Source organism: Symphalangus syndactylus, chromosome 6 (assembly GCF_028878055.3).
Source record: "Symphalangus syndactylus isolate Jambi chromosome 6, NHGRI_mSymSyn1-v2.1_pri, whole genome shotgun sequence".
NCBI classification, from domain to species: domain Eukaryota; kingdom Metazoa; phylum Chordata; class Mammalia; order Primates; family Hylobatidae; genus Symphalangus; species Symphalangus syndactylus.
Window position 1 is genome coordinate 119,963,029 of NC_072428.2, and position 21,849 is coordinate 119,984,877.

At 40.7% G+C, this 21,849-nt stretch overlaps 1 protein-coding gene across 3 annotated transcripts in view; it reads left to right on the top strand.

Annotated features, from left to right (window-relative positions):
- The window catches only part of KLHDC10 (kelch domain containing 10), a 65,446-nt gene extending 43,597 nt beyond the window's left edge, over nt 1–21,849 (top strand). For all 3 annotated transcript variants that reach the window (XM_055284000.1, XM_055284002.2, XM_063641631.1), the window contains 8 exons: nt 1,560–1,781; nt 5,844–5,998; nt 7,194–7,342; nt 9,577–9,661; nt 11,000–11,066; nt 12,533–12,580; nt 15,505–15,644; nt 16,685–21,849. In XM_055284000.1, the coding sequence (XP_055139975.1) occupies nt 1,560–1,781; nt 5,844–5,998; nt 7,194–7,342; nt 9,577–9,661; nt 11,000–11,066; nt 12,533–12,580; nt 15,505–15,644; nt 16,685–16,894 (1,076 nt within the window). In that variant the 3' untranslated portion in view covers nt 16,895–21,849. The remainder of the gene's footprint in view (nt 1–1,559; nt 1,782–5,843; nt 5,999–7,193; nt 7,343–9,576; nt 9,662–10,999; nt 11,067–12,532; nt 12,581–15,504; nt 15,645–16,684) is intronic.

Consider the following 21,849-nt stretch of genomic DNA (forward strand, 5'->3'; position numbering starts at 1 on the left):
TCCAAGCAGAGAGAAGTGTGAGAAATTGACAGTAGGACAAGGTTAGTAGGAGAAAAGCTCTAACATGTTGGGCAGGGGACTTGGTACTTGAGTGGTGAGGAACCATCAAAAACTTTCAAACACGACTAACAGGTTGGACGTGAGTGACTCAGTGATTCACTGTTCTTTGTTGCTCTCAATCTGTGCACAATTTCAGCTCTTGTTTAAAAATATAACCTTAGAAAGTGGGATTTTGATTTTAAAAATTAAATATAGAAGGCCTGTATTAGGTTGGTAATAAATGTATAACATGTTTATTAGGTGTCTAGTGTTGTCCTAAATATTAACTTTATACTAGTTTCTATTACCAACATAAAAAAGTACGTTCATCTTAAGGGTCACAACTATAGTAGCTGCTCATTCCATCCAGTATGTATTTAAGCACCTTTGGTTCTGAAGTTAGGCAAGGGTTTGTATAGATTGGTATAAACATTTTAAGGATAACAGAAATTATAATAAAGTTTTTTTTTTTTTTTAACTCTAAAATAACCTCGAAGTAATTTTTAGGAAACTAGTTGAGGCCGGGCGCAGTAGCTCATGCCTGTAATCCCAGGACGTTGGGAGGCCAAGGCAGGCGGATCACCTGAGGTCAGGAGTTCAAGACCAGCCTGACCAACATGGAGAAACCCTGTCTCTACTAAAAACACAAAATTGGCCGGGCATGGTGGCGGGCACCTATAATCCCAGCTACTTGGGAGGCTGAGGCAGGACAATCACTTGAACCTGGGAGGTAGAGGTTGCAATGAGCTGAGCTTGCGCCACTGCACTCCAGCCTGGGTGACAGAGTGAGACTCAGTCTCAAAAAAAAAAAGTTGATATAATTTAGACTTCAGGACACTTTCAAATTTAAATTGTAGAAATAGCTTTTCTTAGTAAAGCTCTTAATAGGATGAAAGATGCTCTCTGAGGTAAATATAAGGAGATTCTTTGTTAACCACCATAATATCCGGGATGTTATTTAAAGTCAAAATTTTACTGTAACTCCTTAACAGCCAGTTTTCATTTTAAGTGTATAATTATATCGTGTGGAAAAATCATAGATTTTATGTGTGTGTATTTTTATTTATACATGACTCATTCATATTCGTGATTATATTTATTTAGTTCTCTAATATTCACAGTTTAATTTAGTTGGCCTGTGTTTTTTTCTCCTCTAAGGAAATAAGAGAACTTGTCCTGTTAGCTTTTGGATTATTAAATCTTTCCTCCTTCTTTTCTTGAAAATTTCAAGTTGTCAGCCATTTTCTTGCATTTATCATGCTTTTTACAGTTATCAAAATCTGAAGGTAGTCATAAAAAATAGAAGTAGAGACTTGCTCCTTAAAATCTTAAGTAGTATATGTGAATAAGAAGTATTATTAGGAAGTATATCCATGTTATAAATCTAAACAAATAAGAAGTATATCCATGTTATAAATCTTTCCTGATCCCCTTTTAAGACTAAAATGGTTGTTACCTAATTTTGTTTGTGCTTTTAAACTGGTAGGACACCTGTGGAAAACTGTCCTCTTCTCTCCTAGGCCACAGACCTCCACCAGCACGAAGTGGACATCGTTGCGTGGCAGATAATACCAACCTATATGTGTTTGGAGGTTATAACCCAGATTATGATGAATCGGGAGGGCCTGATAATGAAGACTATCCTCTCTTCAGGGAACTCTGGAGGTATCATTTTGCTACAGGAGTATGGCACCAGATGGGCACAGATGGCTACATGCCCCGGGAATTGGCATCTATGTCACGTGAGTGCAAGCAGTTCGTAACTCCTGACTTTATGAAATGTCTGAGAAGCCAGGTTCAATGTCCCATATTCCTCATTAATAATTTATAACACTATAATGTGCTTTCGCCCTGTGGGTGGATAGGCTTTTTACTAGGGTAATAACATAGCATGGTGATTCCAGATTATTTGGGTCCTGAGTTTGAATTCAGCTTGTCAGGTGAGTTTTAGCTTTAATTTCCTAACTTGTAAAATGGGATTAATAATATCTTAGAGGGTTCAATATAAAGTATCACATATATGCTAGGCAAAATGTAGTAGAAGGTCAACAAATGGGGCTTATGACGATGACAGTTAATAGCTATTGAGCAAAGTACAGGCATACCTCAGAGATGTCCTGGGTTTAGTTCCAAACCACCAAAATAAAGCGAGTCACGCAACATTTTTGGTTTCCTAGCGCATATAAAGTTATGTTTACACTATGCACTAGTCTCTTTAGTGTGCAATAGCATTATCTCTAAAAAAGTACATACCTTAATTAAAAATACTTTATTGCTAAAAAGTGCTAACAACCATCTGAGCCTTCAGCGAGTTGTAATCTTTTTGCTGGTGAAGGGTTTTGTCTCGATGTTGGTGGCAGCTGACTTATCAGGGTGGTGGTTGCTGAAGGTTGGGGTGATTGTGGCAATTTCTTAAGATGACGTTGAAGTTTGCTGCATCAATTGGCTCTTCCTTTCACAAAAGATTTCTCTGTAGCATTTAATGCTGTTTGATAGCATTTTACCCAGAGTAGAACTTCTTTCCAAATTGGAGTCAAATCCTCTCAAACCCTGCCACTGCTTAATCAACTAAGTTTAAGTGATATTCTAAATCCTTTCTTGTCATTTCAACAGTGTTCACAGCATCTTCACTAGGAGTAGATTCTATCTCAAGAAACCACTTTCACTGAGCACAGTGACTCATGCCTGTAATCCCAGCACTTTGGGAGGCCGAGGCAGGAGGATCACTGGAGCCCAGGAGTTGAAGACCAGCTTGGGCAACATAGTGAGACCTTTTCTCTACAAAACATACAAAAATTAACCAGGCATGGTGTTGCACGACTGTATTCCCAGCTACTTGGGAGGCTGAGGTGGGAGAATGGCTGGAGCCTAGGAGGTTGAGGCTGCAGAAGCTGTGATCATGCCACTGCGTTCCAGCCTGGGTGACAGAGTAAGACCTTGTCTCAAAAAAAAGAAAAAGAGGCCGGGCATGGTGGCTCACACCTGTAATCCCAGCACTTTGGGAGGCTGAGGCGAGTGGATCACGAGGTCAGGAGTTTGAGACCCAGCCTGGCCAACATGGTGAAACCCTGTCTCTACAAAAAATACAACAACAACAACAAAAAATTAGCTGGGCATGGTGGCAGGTGCCAGTAATCCCAGCTACTTGGGAGGCTGAGGCAGGAGAATCGCTTGAACCTGGGAAGGCAGGGGTTGCAATAAGCCAAGATCGCCCCACTGCACTCCAGCCTGGGCAATAAGAGTGAGACTCTGTTTCAAAAGAATAAAAATAAAAAAAATTAAAAATCTGTTGTTTAGTGTAGCCACTTAGCTAGATCTTCTGGATAACTTGCTGTAGCGTCTGCATCAGCACTTGCTGCTTCCCTTTGTACTTTTATGTTATGGAGATGGCTTCTTTCCTTAAACCTCTTGAACCAACCTCTGCTAGCTTCCAACATTTCTTCTGCAGCTTCCTTACCTCTCCCCACCTTCATAGAATCGAAGAGAGTCAGGGTCTTGCTCTGAATTAGGCTTTGGCCTAAAGGGAATGTTGTAGTTGATCTTCTGTCCAGACCACTTAAACTTTCTGCATATCAGCAATAAGGCTGGTTTGCTTCCTTATCATTCGTGTGTTCACTGGAGTAGTACTTTTAATTTCCATCAAGAACTTTTCCTTTGCATTCACAATTTCGCTAACTGTTGGGTGCAAGAGGCTTAGCTTTCGCCTGCCTTTGCTTTCCACATGCCTTCCTCACTAAGCTTAGTCAATTCTAGCTTTTGATTTAAAGTTAGATATGGTAGACTCTTCCTTTCACTTGAATACTCAGAGGCCATTGTAAGGTTATTCACTGGCCTAATTTCAATCTTGTTGTGTCTCAGGGAATAGGGAGGCCTGAGGAGAGGGAAAAAGATGAGGGAATGGCTGATTGGTGCAGTCAAAACTCTCACAGCATTTATTGATTAAGTTCACTGTCTTATATGGGCGTGGTTCATGGCGCCTCAAAACAGTTAACAATAGTAACATCAAAGATCACTGATCAGTGCTGGCGTGGTGGCCTAGGCCTGTAATCCCAGCAATTTAGGAGGCCAAGGCGGGAGGATCACTTGAGGCTAGGAGTTCAAGACCAGCCTGGGCAATGTAGCGAGACCCTGTCTCTTAAAAAAAAAAAATTAGCTGGGCATAGTGGCCTGTACATATAGTCCCAGCTACCTGGACATCTGAGGTGGGAGGATCACTTAAGCCCAGGAGTTCAAGGCTGCAGTGAGCCATGTTCATGCCACTGCACTCCAGCTAGGCAACACAGCAAGACTCCGATTCAAAAAAATAATAAATAAAGGCTAGGTGTGGTGCCTCACCCCTATAATCCCAGCACTTTGGGAGGCCGACATGGGTGGATTGCTTGAGCCCAGGAGTTCAAGACTAGCCTGGCCAACATAGCAAAATCCTGTCTCTACAAAATACAAAAGTTAGCTAGGCATAGTGGCACACACCTGTAGTCCCAGCTACTTGGGAAATTGAGGCAGGAGGATCACCTGAGTTCTGGAGGTCAAGGTTGCAGTAAGCTGTGATCGTGTCACTGAACTCCAGCTTGGTGACAGAGCAAGACCCTGCCTCTCAAACAAACAAAAAAAGAGTTTTAAAAAAAACAGCTGGGCGTGGTGGCTCACACCTGTAATCCCAGCACTTTAGGAGGCCAAGGCAGGTGGATCACCTGAGGTCAGGAGTTCGAGACCAGCCTGCCCAACATGGTGAAACCCCATCTCTACTAAAAATACAAAAATTAGCTGGGTGTGGTGGTGGGCACCTGTAATCCCAGCTACAAGGGAGGCTGAGGCAGAAGAATCACTTGAACCCAGGAGGTGGAGGTTGCAGTGAGCTGAGATCATGCCACTACACTCCAGCCTGGGAGACAGAGCAAGACTCCGTCTTAAAAAAAGAAAAAAAAAAGCCACTGAAATAACATAGGAACACTATTTTGAGAGAGAGAAAGAGCATATGTATGAGTGAAGAGAATACGTGTGTACAGTGTGCATGTGTATGTTTGTGTGTGTGGTGGCAGGAACAAAAGAGCTACAGGAGGAAGGACACCAAAGTTACCTGCAGGATATTGGTGTGTTTGTTTTATCTGATACAGGATTAAAATGACAGAAATCATAGTTGTAAATTTAGAAATCATTCTCCTGGCAAAAACAGAATGTCCCTTTAGTCCCTTTATTCTGAGTCCCCTTGGGTCTTTGCTAAGGCAAAGATGATGCTTCATTTTTCTCTGCTTTGCTGCATGCTTGAACTGTCTTCAGCAGCAGTGGTATACTGGGTAGACTGTAGTTCATAGAACTCAATATTGTTATACACAGTATTTAGTGAATTCCATAAATATGTATTGAATACGTCATATATGCCTAGCAATGAACTATGTAATAGAGCCCATATAGTGGAATTAGATCTTTTTCTGCAGAACTTTGTAGTATAGGCTATGTATCTCTTATCTGAAATGCTTGGGACCAGAAGTGTTTCACATTTCAAATTTTTTTTTTAATATTTGCATTGTACTTAGCATACCAAATCCAAAACTTTGAAATCCAACATATTCCAGTGAGCATTTCCTTTAAGCATCATTGTTGGTGCGCAAAAAGTTTCGGATTTTGAATTAGATTTCAGATTTTCAGATTTGGTACGCTCAGCTACTAGTTAGATGTCAGTGGTTTGAGCTATCTTATGAGATCATTAAAGCAGGTATGTGTAGCTTCTCAGATACTCTGGGTTTACGTGGGAACAAATTGCAGGTAGCCATTTGTGAATGGAACTTGTGCTTCTCCTTCCTCAGTTGTGCTGCATGGAAACAACCTGTTAGTGTTTGGAGGTACGGGCATCCCATTTGGAGAGAGCAACGGCAATGACGTCCATGTGTGTAATGTGAAGTATAAGAGATGGGCTTTGCTCAGCTGTCGGGGGAAGAAACCCAGTCGTATATATGGACAGGTACCAATCTGTGGCCAGTCATGGTGTATTTGTTCATATTTTTCTAGTCTGGGGATGGTGTTAGAATATTTGTAATTGTTGCCATTTTATTTTAATGGAGAAGAGTTCTTTGTGGTTAGTACTTGATTTTTTAGTTCTGATATAAAATTATAATTTGCAAATCTGGTTATGTGCCATGTTCTTTTCTTTTCTCTTCCTTTCTTTTCTTTTTTTTTTCACTTTCTGTTTCTAATTCAATGTAGGTCAGGATATAGACCTGTATGGAAGTTCCTTTAAATGTTAGAACCCCACCTCCACCTCCACCCTCACCCTCACCCCCCGTGAGAGATTGGGCTTCACTATGGTCTGGGTCCTGGTCATTTTTAGAGTGATTCTTGCGTAGATGAGAAAGCACTTGGTGAAGAAACTTTTACATGGATCTGAGCTAAAACATACATTATGTAGAGATTAGTTTAGGTTCCAGTGCTTCAAACCTTAGATCTGAAAAGTTATATCCAGAAAGATAGGGAGCAACCCACCATACATCAGAGACTCTTTGAGAGTCTAAGCTTAAAACAACCAAGCTTTGACTTCTTTCTTGACTCGCTGGCATTAGTACTGATAAACAGCTTCTGAGCTTAACTTCAAAGGAGCACATACTGGATAACTTTGTTGCTTCCACAGGAGGCATTTAAACTTAAGAAGTGGCCATAACAATAGCTGAAACTTTCATTGAAAAGAGTCCAGTGGAAAACATCAGATTCCTTGAACTGCTAATTAGGGTTTCTACTTAGCATATTGTGGTGGCTTATTTTCATATCTGCCGCTTCTTGAGAGCATTTTTCTTCAGACTGCTTATAGAGAGAAGCAGCTTTCAACGGAAATGCTTATGCCCATGAGCTAGAAATTATTTGATCGGCCAGGACCCTTAAGAATCATCTTGGCAGGTAGGACTTGCTTTCCAGTTGAGTAAAGCTTCACCTTTCTAAAGGTGTTTTCCAGGTTCTTAAAATAATCTCTGGGTTCTCTAAAATCTTTATTCTTTTAAGAGTCTGATACATTAAAAGATTAAAATACAAGAGAATTTCATAAAACCTGATTTGGAGGTATCTGGTAAGTTTGATACATTCTTTTATCAAGTGTAAAGATTGTAAATGTTACATTCTTTAATCAAGTGTTAACAAGTCGGTCTTATTCACCTTTCCTTGTTATCCAGGCTATGGCCATCATCAATGGCTCCCTTTATGTCTTTGGAGGTACAACCGGCTATATTTACAGCACAGACCTGCACAAGTTAGATCTCAATACCAGAGAGTGGACACAACTGAAACCAAACAACCTATCCTGTGATCTACCAGAAGAGAGGTGAGGTTCTAGTATTCAAGCATATTTATTCTTTCATGCTAACATTTGACCTCTTTCAGAGTGTTGGCAATATGAAGAAAACCCTTTGGCCCCAGTTAGAATAACTAACTGGCTGTTGGATGTTACATCTCAGGTAAGTAGTAAAGAAAGGTCCATAGTAAAAAAAGTTCTTCTGGTGAGGAAATAATATTTCCTTCTAAACTATAGAATTTTTTCCATGTCATTTCCTCTTACACTTTAGTCTTTCTGCATTAGGAAGATAGTAACACTTTGAAGAAGAAACCAGTGGTAGCAACTGTAACCAAATTTCATATTACAGGCAAAACAGTTACTGTCCAGTTACTTTTTGATTTCCCTTTTTTTGAGAAAGGGTCTCACTCTGTCACCTAGGCTGGAGTACAGTGACATAATCATGGCTCACTGCAACCTTGGCCTCTTGGGCTCAAGGCATTCTCCCATCTCAGATATCCGCCCAAGTAGCTGGGAATACAGGCATGTGCCACCACGTCTGGCTAATTTTTTGTACAGATGAGGTCGCACCATGTTGCCCAGGCTGCTTCTCAAACCCCTAGGCTCAAGCGATCTGCCTGCCCTTGGCTTCCCAGAGTGTTGGGATTACAGGTGTGAGCCACCATGCTGAGCCTGATTTCCCTTCTTAACTTGCATATTAGAATTCTTTGGCTCATTCTCTCACAGACATATCCTCAGTACAGGGCACAGGGCCATCCCCACAGTGATGCCCAGTGAATGTTGATTGGATAGATGGAAGGAAGCTTGCATGGATGGATGGGTGATGAATGATGGATGGATGGATGGATGGATGGATGGATGGATGGAAAGATCATTCATTTTAAGTGCTGTGTTAAACACTCAAACATCACATGGTTCTCTCTAGTTGCCTTCTAGCAGCAGATCTGTATCTTTCACTTTTCTTTCCTAATAGCAGTTGCCTCTTCATAGAATTAAACTCACTGTGGCTGGGCGCGGCCTGTAATCCCAGCACTTTGGGAGGCTGAGGTGGGTGGATCACGAAGTCAGGAGTTCAAGACCAGCCTGGCCAACCTGGTGAAACCCTGTCTCTACTAAAAATACAAAAAACGTTAGCTGGGTGTGTTGGTGGTCACCTGTAATCCCAGCTGCTCGGGAGGCTGAGGCAGGAGAATTGCTTGAACGTGGGAGGCAGAGGTTGTAGTGAGCTGAGATCGTGCCACTGCACTCCAGCCTGGGCGACAGAGCAAGACTCCGTCTCAAAAAAAAAAAAAAAAAGAAAAAAGAATTAAACTCACTGGAACACTTGAAGAGATTTTTTTTCCCCTCCAGTTTGAAAGCAAAGACAGTAAACCATTTTTTACTAACTCTATTTAGATGAATCCAGTGTCTCTTTGTTGCCTCTTTAAACAAAATAGCATATAGGTGCTAAGGAAGAATTTATCTTAATTGTAGACTGTTAGTGGACTGATCATTGTAAAACTACCATAAGAGGATTTGGGAGTTGGCCTCTTACTGGAATGATTTCGATGTAGTTTATTTTATCAGCAACAAGGCCTTCAGGTAAAGAAGGAAATAGATTAAGTTTTCAAAGCATTTTCACATGGTTGCTTTCTTTAAGTCATTTTATGGACATATCATAAATTATTTAAGCTTTTAGCTAGACTGCCTGGATGAAAGTTCTGAGGTATTTCATGTTATATCCACAGTTCTGTGTAGCATAATTTTCTGCTAAATAAGTATCTTAATTTGCAAACTCATAGTCTAAGGTCTCTAAATGTAGGCAGATCACTTTTTAAAACTATGTAATAATTTCCCCTTTATACAAAGTTATCACAAAAGATTATAGAAAAATCTACAAAATACAAATTAGCAAAATGAAGAAAATAAAAATTCAAGTCTAAACTCAAAGATAACCAGGTTTAATGTTTTGGATTATATCCTAATAGCCATTTTCTGTACATATTTATGTATCTATAAATTTTTAATGCACTTGATTAAAAAAATAATGACACAAAAAAGTTCTCAATACATTAACCGCCATCTGGTGCCTACTCTGTTATTGGTTGCATACTAATCCATTTTATGTACATTCTGTAAGTCATATAACCAATTCACTATTGTTAAACACTTAGGTTATTTCCACTAATTTATTATTATAAATAATGATGTAATAAAAAACCTTATAGCTAAATCTTAGTTCATTTTTCACTTAATTATAAATGAATTTTATTGTAAATTTTCAGATACCGACATGAAATCGCACATGACGGGCAGAGGATTTACATCTTGGGAGGTGGTACTTCCTGGACAGCATATTCCTTAAACAAGGTATATTTTTTAAAAAAAGAAAAAAAGGGAGAGGGAGAAGGATAGAAAGAGGCTTGCGTCAACTAAGCAAGATAATTCTGTTACTTTAGATATTTTAATTTTTGAGCACATTCCTCATTAACACCTATTTTGTGTTGGATGCACTTTATAAGGTCGAACCCTGTGCCCCAAAATGCTTTCAGTTGACAGGTGTTATTTATCACACACTGAAAATACTTTATAAAAATTATCCCCTTATGCTGGAAAAGGAAAGTGACTAAAAGGAAGGCATAGTAGCTTGAATGGAGCAACTAATTAGAATTGGAACCAGCATTATCAGAATGTCACATTCGCATCATCATCACTGCTGTATATCTAAAAAGAACAGGCTTGTTTAGGGTTGCACGTCACGAACTTGAGAAAGCTGAGCTCTGAAGGGCTGTTATTCATCCATCCCTGTGGCATTTCTAAAATGTCATAGTCACACATCCCAGGGGATCCTAGATTAGGCTGTAGAGTTCCTGGACTGCTTGGAACCTTAATGGTCTTTTTCAAGTTTTGTCAAAACTGAATTCCCACATTCCCTTACAAACACTTGTTTTTTTCTGTTATAAAAATGATACATGCCCCTTGTAGAAAATGTGGAAGTTGCAGAACAACATATAGAAGAAAATCAAGCATCACATGCACTGCAGCTTCTCATTCCAACCTTTTTTTTCATTTTTTCTGTGAATTTTAAAAAGTGGGCTGGGTGCGGTGGCTCATGCCTGTAATCCCAGCCCTTTGGGAGGCCGAGGCAGGCGGATCACCTGAGGTTGGGAGTTCGAGACCAGCCTGGCCAACATGGTGAAACCCCATCTCTATTAAAAACACAAAAAATTAGCTGGGCGTGGTGGCGGGCACCTGTAGTCTCAACTACTCGGGAGGCTGAGGCAGGAGAATTGCTTGAACCTGGGAGGTAGAGGCTGCAGTGAGCCAAGATCGCGTCACTACACTCCAGCCTGGGTGACAGAGTAAGACTCCATCTCAAAAAAAATAAAAAATAAAATAAAAAGTGAAATCATATATGTGTTTAATTTTCAACTGCCTCATTTAATGTTTTCCCTTGTATTTGGAAAGATCAGAAAAAAAGCAAAAGAAAAGAAGAAAGACTTTTCAACTAAGAATATATGTTTACGCAGGTTGCTGCTGTTAAAAGTCCAGTTTTCTATATGGAAAATCACTGTACCTTCTGCTCAGTTTTGCTGTGAACCTAAAACTGCTTTAAAAAACAAAGTCTATTTTTTTAAAAATCCTTTTTCAGGCTAGCTAAAATTACAATTATTTATGTATGTGTATATGTTCTTTTTTTCCTCCAAGATCCATGCCTACAACCTTGAAACGAATGCATGGGAGGAAATTGCAACAAAACCCCATGAAAAAATAGGTAAATTTAAAGTATTGATTAATTTATCTTTAACAAACATGTATTATACTTTTACTCATTTTGGAAGGAAAAAGTAATTTTACTGAGTTATATGGCAAGTTAAATATCTGTTGGGCCGGGTGCAGTGGCTCATGCCTATAATCTCAGCACTTTGGGAGGCCAAGGCTTGAGCCCAGGAGTTTGAGACCAGCCAGAGCAACATGGTGAGACCCTGTCTTTACAAAAAATACAAAAAAATTTGCTGGGCCTGGTGGTGTACACCTATAGTCCCAGCTACTCTGGAGGCTGAGGTGGGAGAATCACCCGAGCTTGGGAAATAGAGGCCGTAGTTAGCCGTGATTGAGCCACTACACTCCAGCCTGGGCATCAAAGTGAGACCCTATCTCAAAAAAAAAGAAAAATCTGTTGAACTGGTATTAGAAAATACTTGTATTCCTTAGCCCAGTTATAATTATTCCTTAGGGCTGGGCATGGTGGCTCATGCCTATAATCCCAGCACTTTGGGAGGCTGAGGTGGGTGGATCATTTGAGGTCAGGAGTTCGAGACGAGCCTGTCCAACATGGTGAAACCTCATCTCTACTAAAAATGTAAAAATTAGCTGGGCATGGTGGCATGCACCTGTCATCCCAGCTACTTGGGAGGTTGAGGCAGGAGAATTGTTTGAACCTGGGAGGCAGAGATTGCAGTGAGCCAAGATCACGCCACGGCACTCCAGCCTGGGAGACAGAGCAAGACTGTCAAAAAAACAAGAAACAAAAAACAAAAACAAACAAACAAAAAAACACAGTAATTCTCCTTAGCGATTGAGCAAAGGGACTTTTAATCCTCTTTGTTGAATTCTTTGGCAGAAGTTGGGAAATATGGGTGATATAAGAAATTGGAGCCTAAATAAAGATCTACCAGCTGGGTATGGTGGCTCATGCCTATAATCCCAGCACTTTGGGAGGCTGAGCCCAGGAGTTCGAGACCAGCCTGGGCAACATGGTAAAACTCTGTCTCCACTAAAAATACAAAAAGTAGCTGGGTGTGGTGGTGTGCACCTGTAGTCCCAGTTACTGAGGAGGCTGAAGTCGGAGGATCACTTGAGCCCAGGAGGCGGAGGCTGCAGTGAGCCAAGATTGCACTGCTACATTCCAGCCTGGGCAACAGAGTGAGACCCTGTCTCTAAATTAAATAGATAATAAAGATCTACCTATCTCCTTGTGGGTGAAAGGGCTTGGGAAAGCCACTAGCAACTCCTGTCCTTTCCCTCTTTGTTTCTGGCACCTTAGCATTGTACTGTTATGATGAGACTCCTGATGGCTTTTGAAATAAGGAGGGAGTGGAAGGACTAGTCAGTGTTTGCTTAACGTGTAACAAAGGGATTGTTTTGAGTTACACATAGTGTGTCTTTCACTGTGTTATATCAGTGTGGTTCCCAGTCTTTCTGTAAGTAATGGAACTTCTGTGTTTGTGTGTTTGGCAGGCTTTCCTGCAGCCCGAAGGTGTCACAGTTGTGTTCAAATAAAAAATGGTAAGGATTCTAAATAACATTTTGCTTCCATATCTGTAATTGTATCTTCTGAAAATGTCTTATTTCCTAAGATAGCCCCCTCAAAAGAGGCTCATAACTTTGAGAAAAGTCTATTTCTTGTAAACTTAAAGGGAAATTCATAGTTATGCCTCTCTCAGCCATTTTCATAATGTAAACTAGTATGGTGTTTGGGTTCCTTCAATTATTAGATGAAGGGGTGGGTTGCCCCTCCACACCTGTGGGTGTTTCTCGTTAGGTGGAACGAGAGACTTGGAAAAGAAAAAGACACAGAGACAAAGTATAGAGAAAGAAATAAGGGGGCCCGGGGGACCAGCGTTCAGCATATGGAGGATCCCGCCGGCCTCTGAGTTCCCTTAGTATTTATTGATCATTCTTGGGTGTTTCTCAGAGAGGGGGATGTGTCAGGGTCATAGGATAATAGTGGGGAGAAGGTCAGCAGATAAATACGTGAACAAAGGTCTCTGCATCATAGACAAGGTAAAGAATCAAGTGCTGTGCTTTAGATATGCATACACATAAACATCTCAATGCCTTACAGAGCAGTATTGCTGCCCGCATGTCCCACCTCCAGCCCTAAGGCGGTTTTCCCCTATCTCAGTAGATGGAACATACAATCGGGTTTTATACCAAGACATTCCATTGCCCAGGGACGGGCAGGAGACAGATGCCTTCCTCTTGTCTCAACTGCAAAGAGGCATTCCTTCCAGTTATACTAATCTTCCTCAGCACAGACCCTTTACGGGTGTCGGGCTCGGGGATGGTCAGGTCTTTCCCTTCCCACGAGGCCATATTTCAGACTGTCACATGGGGAGAAACCTTGGACAATACCTGGCTTTCCTAGGCAGAGGTCCCTGCAACCTTCCGCAGTTTTTGTGTCCTGGGTACTTGAGATTAGGGAGTGGTGAGCATGCTGCCTTCAAGCATCTGTTTAACAAAGCACATCTTGCACAGCCCTTAATCCATTTAACCCTGAATTTGACACAGCACATGTTTCAGAGAGCACGGGGTGGGGGGTAAGGTTATAGATTAACAGCATCTCAAGGCAGAAGAATTTTTCTTAGTACAGAACAAAATGGAGTCTCCTATGTCTACTTCTTTCTACACAGACACAGTAACAATCTGATCTCTCTTTCTTTTCTCCACAATTAGAGAACTCAAAAAATGGTGATAAATAAGTTTTATTGTAGCACTTGATCTTTCAGCATCCCACACCTCAACAGATGTCTGTGGTTATGGTGGCTAATACTAATAATCTTGACTGTTTATACGTAGAGACCTCAGCAAACATTGTATTAAAATTGTAATAACTCCTTCAGAGTGTTATTTCATAAAGTTGATTCTGTTCTCTCTCTTATGCCAAATGGAACTCTTCACTCATTCTTTGGCCATATTACAACAAAGGCATTGTATGGCTTCAGAAAGCAGCTGCAGCTACTTTAACTAAATGTGATAAGTGACTCCTCTCTGGATACCCTTCCTGTCTTTTAATTTACAACTTATTTCATCGTTTGATGTAGCTCTTAAATTTTTCCTGGGAGGAAAGCATGTATAAATGAGTTAGCCTGTATGCTTTTAGCAACTTAGTGCAGATACAACTAGGATTATTCTGCCATCTCTAGTTCAGAGGGATTTTTTATTGTGCTCCTGCTTTCTGGATAAGATTTATAGATAATGACATTGCTCACATATCTCTCTCTGAGAATGGAACTGTACTTTAAGTTTTCCTTGAATCCTAGCCAAAAAAGTTTCCAGTGCATTTTATAGCTTAAGTATTGGCTTAAACTTGGTCTAGACCTGAGTTAAGAAATTTATTCATTTAATTCTTTGAGGCCAAGCACCATACAAACAGAATTCAACCTTAGTTCTAGGCATTTCATTTGAAGGTTCACATAGCCTTTGTTACAAGTGGTCTAATTAGTTATAACTAACTGATTTTACCAGAAAACCCACACCTTTCATTTTGGGAAAATTATTCCTAATAACTGTACAGATCAAACAGAGCTTCAGTTTGTCCTCTTCTTGCTGAAGAAAGCTTGAAAGAGCCGCTTTTGTGTTCCTAAACTGAACATTGCAGTGAACATTCCTCCTCAGGTTAAATGTCTACATAGAGACTGTAGTCTCTATGAGCAGATAAATGTATATTCTTTCCAGGACATTATTTAAAGAAGAGTTTGCAAACTGGTGGCCTGCAAATGTGTTTTGTTTGGCTCATATATGTATTAAAATTTTTTTTAAGGCAAAGCGTGGTGGCTCATGCCTGTAATCCTAGCACTTTGGGAGGCTGAGGCGGGAGGGTCACTTGAGCCCAGGAGTTCAAGACCAGCCTGGGCAATATAGTGAGACCTTGTCTCTTAAAAAAAAAAATAGTAGCCAAAACTTAAAAATCAAAATGTTTCATTTTTAAAAACATAACCAGATTTCCAACTTGCCTTGGAAAAAATGGATGGTCTGGCAATTGCCAACCTTAAGTCTGTTATAGTACCAAACAGCTGGGGCTACATAGCTGTCACCTCTTTTAGAGCATGAGCATTCCTATCTGTTTTCCTGAGACTTCTGTTTGTTTGTCTTCCCTAGACCCCCTTGCTCATTCACTTTCTGTGCCTGGAATCTGTAGGTATGTGTTTGAATTTGGAAACTTTGACATGAAGGCTCCTTAGAGGCTTGCATCCTTAGTCCCAGTGAAGACCCTGACATAGCGTCTCAGTTCTGTTGAGGGACAAGACAACAGCATGAGAGGCTGCACAGCAGAAGTCGTCTGTGTCATGGGGCTGGATAACCTTCCTGTCTTCTGTGTGTCCACTTCATTGGCCGCATGTCAGCTGGCTGTGTGGACCTACTCTAAAACACTCCACAGCTTTGGCTCTTTTCCTTTGTGTGATCTTGGCTTTCTCTTTTCTTCATAGATGTATTTATTTGTGGGGGCTATAATGGAGAGGTGATCCTGGGAGATATCTGGAAGTTGAATCTGCAGACTTTCCAATGGGTGAAGCTCCCAGCTACCATGCCAGAGCCAGTTTATTTTCACTGTGCAGCTGTTACACCAGTAAGTTTTTATTTTCATATCTTCCTTATGTAGTTCCAGATGATAAGGAAATCTTTTTAGAGATATTAGCAAGAAAAAAACCCAGATATGGGCAAACCTTAGATGATTAATAACGTATTTTTAAAACTTCCTTCCAAAGCTAGGCCCTCCTCTGAGAAAAGAGGAGAAAAATCATCACACCCAAATTTGAGAGAATAACATAAATGTAAGAGAAATGCTACCTGTGGCATTCTGGCCCTGACTGTGATGTCAAAGGTGTTTCCTGGGAGGGTGGAATAGTTTTACCCCCTTGATACCATATTATTGAAGATCCTGCTCATTTCTTGAAGGCAAAGGCCTTTATTTTCATCTTTGTATTCCCAGTATTTGGCATCTTGGATACTTAATATAGGTTTAGTTTAATGTTAGTTAATAGTGAAATTGTTGTTGAAGTAAAAAAAAAATTCATATATATAGGCCGGGCACGGTGGCTCACGCCTGTAATCCCAGCACTTTGGGAGACCAAGGTGGGCGGATCACGAGGTCAGGAGATCGAGACCATCCTGGCTAACACGGGTGAAACCCCGTCTCTACTAAAAATACAAAAAAAAATTAGCCGGACGTGGTGGCGGGTGCCTGTATTCCCAGCTACTCGGGAGGCTGACGCAGGAGAATGGCGTGAACCTGGGAGGCGGAGAGCTTGCAGTGAGCTGAAATTGTGCCACTGCACTCCAGCCTGGGTGACAGAGCAAGACTGTCTGGAAAAAAAAAAAATATTCATATATATATATATATATATATACACATATATATATATACACATATATATATATATACACATATATATATACACACATATATATATATATATATATATAGTTTTTCCCTTAGTAATTCGTTAATTATTTAAACCCTCTTGATCTCCACACGATATTGGGATCAGTGAGGAATTCTTGTTTCATTTCATTTTGATTCCATCTACTGTGTTCTTTCCCCACTGAGTCTTCAGCCTTGTATGTTTCTCTCCCATTTGAATTTGTCCTCTTTTTGACTACTCATAGGCTGGTTGCATGTACATTCATGGAGGAGTGGTGAACATCCATGAAAACAAACGGACTGGGTCATTGTTTAAGATCTGGCTGGTGGTACCTAGCCTGCTGGAACTGGCATGGGAGAAGCTGCTTGCGGCCTTCCCTAACCTTGCAAACCTCTCCCGAACACAACTTCTGCACCTTGGACTCACACAGGGACTCATCGAACGCTTGAAATGAGGATTTCTGGACTGTTCATTGATACTGGAAATGTTAATTTAAAGAGACTCCTTTATTTATGGGCAGTGTAGAATGTGCTACAAAGAGGATTGGTTACCCTGATCAAGGCCTTATTTAGAAAATACATCAGATGCCTTTCTGTAAATTGGTTTTTCAGTTTATGGACATCTCACTTTCCCACGTGCTTCCTTCTTTGCTTCTGTTCCTCCTGACCCATTACATGCACATGTACTCACACACTCCCTCTTCCTTCTCGATGGAGTTAAGGGAAAGCCTGAAAGTACCTTAATAATGTTATTAATCAAGACAGATCCGTTTTTAAAGGAATTCTGAACAGTTCCATGTCATACAATGTACTAGAAATTAAAACATCATCAACATAAAAATGAAATTAAAAAATTTTTACATCTAGCAACAGCAACAACCACAAGTTTGGGGGAAGCTGAGAAGGCTAACCTTGGGAATCTTGCAGGTTATACTTAAACCTAGATGTTTAACTTAGTGTTTTCAAGATGTGTCTAATTGAGTAGTAGCTGGGTCTGATGGCAGCAGTGGTTGGCCATCTTGTTGCACAGATAACTCAAACATACCCTTTGGCTTTGAAGGAAGGTTAAACAGCCCAGCAACTCTTGGTTAGTGATTTCTTTCTCATCCTCATGGTGCCAGCAGTGGTTAGAGTTGGCTTGTCAAAAGACTTATGTGTGTGACGTGGTTGTGCTCTTTGTTGTTGCTCTTAGAAATTATGGCACCAAGAATGTTTCAAATGGAAAAACTTGTGACCAAAGTTCTTCATTCTGGCAGTTTTGAAACTCTCTTATGCTTATTAATGGTTTTAAATATCTCTGACTTCTTCATGGGGAATTGTAGACCCTAAATATGTGGTGTAAATGCTGTGTAACATGAACACAAGCTCCCGAGGGAGGCCAGAGAAGAGCCAGGCAGAGAAAACCTGCATCCTCTGGGCTTGTTAACTTGGCTTCTGCTCGGGCTGTGGTCTTTGGCTATCATCTTGGCCATTTCCTTTTGAGAACTTGTTTCTTTTCTAATCTCTGGGCCAGGTACCTGCCATTTTCTCAGGCAGTTGGTCCTTGATTTTTCCCTTAGCTTGTTGCCTTCTTTTCTGTCTGCTTTAATGTGCATGGTGCTGTGAATAATTGTCTAGTAATTGGATGCAAGGTCTTGGGGGTAAAGCCACAGGTCATCCTTCCTGAAGAACCAAGTATCATTTAAAAACTAGCATGAGGAAGGAATGAAACTGAGTAGCATTCATTTTTTGTGTGTGAAATTTTAGTTCTGGTTTTTTTGATTTGTTTTTTTTTAATTCTAAAAAGAATGACATAAATTTTCACTCGCTTTGCCATCTGGCTGCTAGGGGAGCTGAGCAAGAGGCTCACCATGCGCATGTGTAAGCCGCAGGTGTACTCAAGGTGCTGAAGGCGTGCAAGGGGCAGCGCTGGTCCTCCCGGGGCCACCTCACAGCAAGAGACTCGCATGGGAGAGTTGGAACATATCTTTCCTTTAAGTGCCTCTTTTTTCACCTAGCTTTTAAAGTTATTCTTTTTCCTTCATCTCAGAAGCGATCTCTTTAGCTTATGTGTGGATTTAAAATGACCTTTGAGCTACGGTTAAAAAGCTACCATCTGGTGTTCAGTTCTGGGAAAGAGAAAACCGCAGCCTCCAGACATGCTCCTGATTTCTAGGCCTTACCATACCATCCCCTCTGTGATGGGTTGAGTTCATGGAGCCTGTATTCTGGAAAGTCTTATAATAACCACGCACCTGTGAACTTGGGTCCTTTCTAGGGAGTGAGGAATGTGGGAGAGAGGCAGGAAAAGGAGCAGCTCCTCTAGGGGCCCATCCTCCCACGTCTTGCTATTACCAGTCTGTGTAGCACTTAACCTCCTGCCACCACTGCCAGGCTTGCTCCTCCGTGCTCTCCCAGAGCAAGTCAGTCTGAGCAGCTCCATTAGTCCAAAACAGAGCTTTGCTGCATGACTCCAGCCTGGCCTCTGGATATTTGGTGGAAATATATCCCAAATTGAACAAGCCAGGCTGTCTAGGGTGGCAAGAGGATTTTTGGCCTGGATTTATACACGGACCAAAGACTGAATGCTTAGCCTCTGTGCTTAGACTTTCATGATCCTTAGGATAGAAGCGAGTCTCTAGCCCTGCTACACCAGAGAGCCGAAGAGAGATGTGGTCTGGTTCCGTCCACACTTGCCGGCATCCTTTGTTAAGCCTTCTGAGGGCAGTCTTCTTTGAGGTAGACCTTGGAGGCCTGACATTGAAGACCTGTGTGTTTTATTTTCATAAAAGTATATATCCTTGGTCTAAAGTGTCTTCTTTTAATATAACACTAGTAAAAATGACGTGGTATAACCAGCACTGAGTGCTATAGAACCACACATGTGCACATGTTCTGGATGCCAAATGAGACTGTGCGTGAATGGCTAAGTGTAGATAACTAGAAATTAGATAGGGGTCACCAGGCATTTCGGTATACCTATAACCAGCACTCGGAATTCCTGACACTGTTTACTTGATTTAGGAAAGTTTATGCCTGCTGCTTCTCTGCCTCTTTGAGGTACTCCCAGCCGTCTTACTATAGTCCTGTAAATTTAAGTGCAATATATAGAAACATATGGATATATACAGATTATATATAGGGTGTAACTATAAAGCAGGTAGACTACTTTTTTGCATCTTGGGGAAGCGAGCTCATTACTTTAGAGTCAAATTATGCCAAGAATTTTAGATGTGATCAGCTGGCTTAAGCCAACTCATGGTAAAGCTGGATTTTCAACTCCATGTTTTCTTACTCCAACTCTTAGAAACTCATTGTTCCTTAGGTTTGTTAGAGTTGGGATTTTTTTTTCTCCCTGTCATCTTTGTACTCTCTCATGTTTGCATGTCTTACATTTTGTTGCCCGAGAACAAGGAAGTCCATCTGTAAGGAGTTTCTTAAACGGAGAATTAAAACCTAGTATTTAACACTATCCATTCTCCTATGTATATACTAATTTATCTGGGAATGTAATACTTTATTAAATGAAGAAAATGATGCTTTCTTCATTTAATGTTTTCCACATCCTGGAAAAACTATAAACTGACACAGAATAGATGGAAATCTTAACTATCCTTCAGGGGCTAAACAAAACCCTTTCCATTGGCAGAATCTCCTTTTTTCAGGGCCATAATGACATGATGTAAAAATTTGCTTTAAACCATTCATGCCCTTATATAGCTAGATTTTAAAGCATAATAAGCATATTAACATTTTTAAGCAAAAGATATGTTAACAGTGACCTTTGGTTATCCACAGTAGCAAGAGTAAAGCACAGATCATTGAAATCCATAGATAATCAGTGAATCAACTTTTCTACCAAACAATAGATTCATTTACGTTTCTTTTTCCTCCCTATCCTTTCCTGTAAGCACCTGTTTTTCCATGGAATGGGGCTAATGAGTAGGTAGAAAAGGAAAAGGAACAATCAGTAAGAGCTGACAACCAGTGACCATATAAGCAGCTGATTGCCTGTAATTAGTCAGTCTGAACAATTAGAGTTGAATGCTGAAATTAGGAACCACAGGTGGTAATCCTGAGTAGATGTAACTCTTCAGCGTCATCTCCTGCCCTGAGCTCCAGGCCATCTCTCCTCTAACCACCAAAGAACTCTTAATACCTACAGGAAGGAAAAGCTGTGTGCGACACAGAGGAAATTCCATTATTTGAACACATTTCTTTGGCTCTTGACAAACACTTGCTTTTCCTCTAATCTTGCAAGAGCTATGGCTCTTCTATTTCCAATCACACAGCTTGGCATGTAGGAAAGGTTGAATGATCCTCTAAGACTGTGTTGGTCTTCATATTCTGTAAAACCCATTTTTTTTTTTTTTTGTGGTCTTACAGATGTTTAGAAAGTGGCACAGGTTACTGAATTATCTACCTGCCAGCATTCTGTTGTAGCACAAAAAGCTATTTTCCTTTATTTTTTGTATTATTTTTTATTTTTCTGGCATTGAGCTCTAGGGTGGATGAGGGCTTATGGTCCTCTGATCATAAGCTCCATTCTAAAAACTGGTCACTGTTAGCTGAAATTGCTTTGGTTCCCCAAATGCCTTGGAACTCCAGACGTACCTGCAGGGCCTGAGGTAGGCTTCATAGAGTTCTAGGACCTCCGTGTGCGTTGCCACCAGATCCTGCCCAGCAATGGCCTTTCCCTTCTAAGGTCATTAGATTCAGCCAAAAGCGACCTCTTCCCTAGTCTGGTGTTACGAACAGAAGTTCTGAGTTGTGCTACAAAAGTAGTTCCATCTTTTTGGTGTAATTTTCATGTTTTTAATTTGAAAAAAAAAAAAAAAAAAACTTTTTGTAAGTTTTTTAAGGGCCCTGCTTAGTCAGTGTACAGGGTGGAGTCAGAGGCAGTTTTCAGAAAAACAAAAACAAAAACAATTTCACCAAGCGGTAGTAATTGTTGTTTTACTAGTTATACATTTAGAATATAAAGGAGGCATCAGAAAACACACTCTCTAAAGCCACTTCCTTGTGCACAGAGTCTGCACAGGGAGAGCACAGGCATCTCCCTGGAAAAGCACCTGCCAATGACGAATTTCCTGGAAGAACCTAGGCAAGAAAGGAAGCCTCTGAGACGCGGTCTCTGAGAGGTGAGCCTAGCTTTGCTCTTCCTACAGGGTATGCTTGGGCCATACACAGTGCTCGCCTTACTTTAAAGCTATTTTGCCACAGTCCTGTTAAATAGTGTGGTCGTCCTTTTGCAGTCTGGTGTGCATGCCATATGATCAGGACAGCTTTTCCACTTTACTCAGTTTCCTACAAGCAAGTAGGAAATATAGTGAATTTACCCTAAAATGTCCAATCTGTATTTATGTACCTTGTCAGTGTTTTGCTGTTGGTTTTCTAAAACAATCTGATCAATAAATCTTATCGAAATCAA